The following is a 4,446-nucleotide window of genomic DNA, read 5'->3' as shown; positions in this document are numbered from 1 at the left end:
TACACTAGAACCCATTCTATGAATGGTTCCATCTAGAACCCTATATGAATGGTATCTACCTAGACCCTTCTATGAATGGTTTCACCTAGAACCTCTATGAATGGTTCTACCTAGAACCCTCTATGATGGTTCTATCCAGAACCTATGAACGGGCAGAACCTATGCATGTCCTAGCTTCTGGGCCTGAGTGACAGGCAGTTTTATCTTGGCACATCGTTCATCCGAACTTCAAATACTTCCCCGAGCCAAAAGAGGATAAAGCGACCTCGAGAACTGTCTGACCTCGAGAACATTGTGACAGTTGGTACCGTGTGGGACCAGCCCGTTGTTCCTCCGTCAGACGGCGTCAATTCTAATGCGACGCAGTTCGCCATGGTTCCATCGGTGCAGACGATCTGACGTGAGACAATGACCAAAGCCCAATCTCTCTCTTGAACCATTCATAGAGGGTTCTAGGTAGAACCATTCATAGAGGGTTCTAGGTAGAACCATTCATGGAGGGTTCTAGGTAGAACCATATACAGGGGGTTCTTTGAAGAATCATACATAGAAGGTTCTAGATTGAACCCTCTGCAAAGGGTTCTGCCCTGCAACAAAAAGGTTTAACCTATCGGGACAAACCGAGGAACCCTGTATGGTTTAACTTAGCAACTGGTAGCATTGGATAAAACAGAACTGACATCCATCAGGAAATAGTCTTTTTAATAGCTACTGTATCAGATAGTGACGAGGAGAACCTCCGGGGGAAGCTGCTCAGCACATCGACCACTGACATTACAGTCCAACAGGGAATAAGGGAATAGACATTATGGAAGGTCATTTATAAGGTCATTTACTTTTTAATACTACATTACTCTGCAGGTGTTGGGAGACTTAACTTTTTTTTTTTGTGCCTCGGCCTCGGTCGATAATATTGCATTTGAAGGAGACTCATTAAATCTCGTTCCATCTCCTAAGGCAATAAAAAAAAAATGACGAGGCCACTTTAGTTCTTTATTAATATTCACGAGAAGAAAAATCTTTGTTGAATCATGTTATGATAATCTCTTGCTGATGTAGCATTATTACTGAGAGATGATGAAATTAGCATTATCTATAATTCCTCTTTGGAGACAAAGTGACACATTTAAAGACTTTAAAGAGTTTATTGTGAAATAATTTATTATTTAAAGACGTGTCATTATTTGCTCGTTATTACCAATACTATAATGGAAAAAATCAGTATTCATGATCGTGAATAAATTATTACAAAGTGTTTTTCCCTTCGTGTTATTTTCCAACCAGGAAATTAAGTTTCACTAAGTCATAAACAATGATACGACCATGAAAACAGAAAGCTCGAACTAGGACTGCTCCAAATGATATAACAGGGGTGTAAAATCTTTCCTGTTTTCACATAGAAAATAAATAAGAATTCCATATTTTAATCTACAGGTTAGCAAGACGCACACCCCTGAGCACGTCTGCCAAATTCCAAGACTGTCAGTAGCCCCATATGGTTGATCATGAGTTACATTTCCCTCCTTCCTCACCTCTTTGACTAGGTGCCAGGTCAGGCCGTGATTGGTGGAGAACTCCAGGCGGACCTGCGTGTCGATGTTGGGGGAGGGGTCTCGGCCGCAGCCCATGACCAATGAAAACTGCAGGGTGTAGGACGCTCCGATCTGCATGGACTGGGTCTCCACATAACGGATACTGGACCCGGGGCTGGGCTCGCCTGAGAAACTACACAAGGCAGGAGAGAGTTAATCACATTGACCTGCGGACCAGAGTTCACGATTAGACCGTACTAAAGCAAACTAGCAGAGGCTCAGCACAACTAAAGCACGATGTGAATTGTGAAGTTCCTGCACCACAGGACAGTGGACAGCGATCCTCTCAGGTGTAGAAAGTAAGAAGCCGAGTGGCTCAGCGGTCTCCGGCTCTGCATCTCAGTGCTAGAGGCGTCACTACAGACACCCTGGTTCGAATCCAGGCTGTATCACAACCGGACGTGATTGGGAGTCCCATAGGGGCGGCGCACAATTTGGCCCAGCGTCGTCCGGGTTTGGCCGTCATTGTAAAATAATAATTTGTTCTTAACTGACTGGTTAAATAAAGGTGAATTACATAAGAAGCCTGGAAGCTTCAGGCCAGTACCTGAGTGTCCAGTCGTGCTGGCAGTAGGGTTGAACGTGTCCAAGGTAGAAGCCCAGACTCTGAGTGACGTCCAGGACATTACTGAAGTCCAGACTGATGGTGTTGAACAGCACAGAGGTCATCGTGATGTCATCCACTGCCCACACGTCATGGCCACGCCCAGAATGGTACGGCTGCCACCAACGGAACTGCACCCCAAACTTACGGGCACCGGGAGGGAGCTCCACTGATACGATCCTGGAGAGGAGAGAAGGACGGAGGAACGGATGGGGGAGGGATAAGAGGGAGGTAGGTGGAGAGAAGGACGGAGGGACGGATGGGGGAGGGATAAGAGGGAGGTAGGTGGAGAGAAGGACAGAGGGTCGGATGGGGGAGGGATGGAGAAATGGACACAGGAAGGGATGGAGAGAGGTAGAAATGAAGGGAGAGAAAGAGAAAGGAGATAATGACAGAGGGAGAGAGGATGGAAGGAAATAAAGGAGAGGGATAGAGAGAGAGGGAGGGGGAGAGAGGGAGAGGGATGGAGTGTTTTCAATGTTCTCTAAATAACCCAAAGCAGTCCAGCTGGAATGAGTCACATTAGCAAGGCTCTGACTCAGGCTGGGTCTGGATGGTGTGGACTCAATGACCTGCTCTCAGCAGACACACCTCTATCCTTGACACTTTTCCCCCGGCCTTCTGCCCCCTGATGAAGAGCTCTCTAGGCGGCACAGCCCCTGCTCTGTGTGTGTTTGTGTGTGTGTGTGTTTGTGTGTGTGTGTTTGTGTGTGTGTGTGTGTTTGTGTGTAGAGCCATTTGTCTTCATTACAACACAGTAGACAACACTAAATGAGTCAATGGGTCCCTGTAGGTTACATCTCTGTCACTCCCCACAGCACCAGGCCTCCATTAAGTCTGTAGTACCTGGGTTCGTGGAAGCCCTGGTAACCATTAAGGGTGTGGTACCTGGGTTCGTGGAAGCCCTGGTAACCATTAAGGGTGTGGTACCCTGGGTTCGATGGAGGCCCTGGTAACCATTAAGGGTGTGGTAACCCTTGGGTTTCGTGGAAGCCCCTGGTAACATTAAGGGTGTGGTACCTGGGTTCGTGGAAGCCCTGGTAACCATTAAGGGTGTGGTAACCTGGGTTTCGTGGAAGCCTGGTAACCATTAAGGGTGTGGTACCTGGGTTCGTGGAAGCCCTGGTAACGCATTAAAGTCCTGTGGTACCCTGGTTTGCGTGGAAGCCTGGTAACCATTAAATTGTGGTACCTGGGTTCGTGGAAGCCCTGGTAACCATTAAGTCTGTGGTAGCCTGGGTTCGTGGAAGCCCTGGTATTCCAGTTAATGGGTTGTGGTAACCCTGGGTTCGTGAAGCCCTGGTAACCATTAAGGTGTGGTACCTGGGTTTCGTGGAAGCCCTGGTAACCAGTAAGGGTGTGGTACCTGGGTTCGTGGAAGCCCTGTAACCATTAAGGGTGTGGTACCTGGGGTTCGTTGGAAGCCCTGGTACCATTAAGGGTGTGGTACCTGGGTTTGTGGAAGCCCCTGTACCTTAAGGGTGTGGTACTGGGTTCGTGAAAGCCCTGGTAACCATTAAGGGTGTGGGTACCTGGGTTCGTGGAAGCCCTGGTAACCATTAAGGGTGTGGTACCTGGTTCGTGGAAAGCCTGGTAACCATTAAGGGTGTGGTACCTGGGTTCGTGGAAGCCCTGGTATGCGTAGTGTGTGGTACCTGGGTTCGTGGAAGCCTGGTAACCATTAAGGGTGTGGGTACCTGGGTTCGGTGGAAGTCCTGGTAACCATTAAGGGTGTGGTACCTGGGTTTCGTGAAGCCCTGGTAAGCGTAGTGTGTGGGTTACCTGGGTGCGTGGAAGGCCTGGTAAGCGTAGTGCTGCATGGAGGGTCCAGGTGATGCTGTTGTCTGAAGAGTAATGCAGGCAGGACTCCTCTCCTGATTTGGTCAGGGGCAGGACAGGAACTAAAGGATGCTACGACTGCCAAGACGCAGAGTGAACTGGAGGTACTGGAGGGGGAGGGAGGGAAGGGAAAGGGAGGAAGGGAAGGGGGAGGGGAGGGGGGGGAGGGAGGGAGGGGGAGCGGGAGGGAGAGAGAGAGAGGGGAAGGGAGGGGGAGGGAGGGGAAGGGAGGTGGAGGGAGGGAGAGAGGGGGAGGGAGGGGAGGGAGGGGAAGGGAGGGGATGGAGAGAGGGGGAGGGAAGGGAGGGGGGGAGAGAGAAAAGGAAAACATGATAAAATTGATCCGAGAAGAGAGACAGAGAGAGAGACAAATTTGAAACCCTTATTCAAGGTTTCAAAGACTCTTTGATT

At 49.3% G+C, this 4,446-nt stretch overlaps 1 protein-coding gene across 1 annotated transcript in view; it reads right to left on the bottom strand.

Annotated features, from left to right (window-relative positions):
• LOC112079122 (reelin-like) overlaps positions 1-3,756 on the bottom strand; it is a 4,400-nt gene extending 644 nt beyond the window's left edge. The window contains exons 1-4 of the mRNA XM_070442237.1: positions 3,630-3,756; positions 3,043-3,145; positions 2,140-2,376; positions 1,452-1,725 (exon numbers count right to left, since the gene is read on the bottom strand). Coding sequence (XP_070298338.1) covers positions 1,452-1,725; positions 2,140-2,376; positions 3,043-3,145; positions 3,630-3,756 — 741 coding nt within the window. The remainder of the gene's footprint in view (positions 1-1,451; positions 1,726-2,139; positions 2,377-3,042; positions 3,146-3,629) is intronic.
• Between the last annotated feature and the right edge of the window lie 690 nt (positions 3,757-4,446).

Source organism: Salvelinus sp. IW2-2015, unplaced genomic scaffold (assembly GCF_002910315.2).
Source record: "Salvelinus sp. IW2-2015 unplaced genomic scaffold, ASM291031v2 Un_scaffold6963, whole genome shotgun sequence".
In the NCBI taxonomy this organism is placed as follows: domain Eukaryota; kingdom Metazoa; phylum Chordata; class Actinopteri; order Salmoniformes; family Salmonidae; genus Salvelinus; species Salvelinus sp. IW2-2015.
This window is presented reverse-complemented; position numbering and strand designations above follow the sequence as displayed.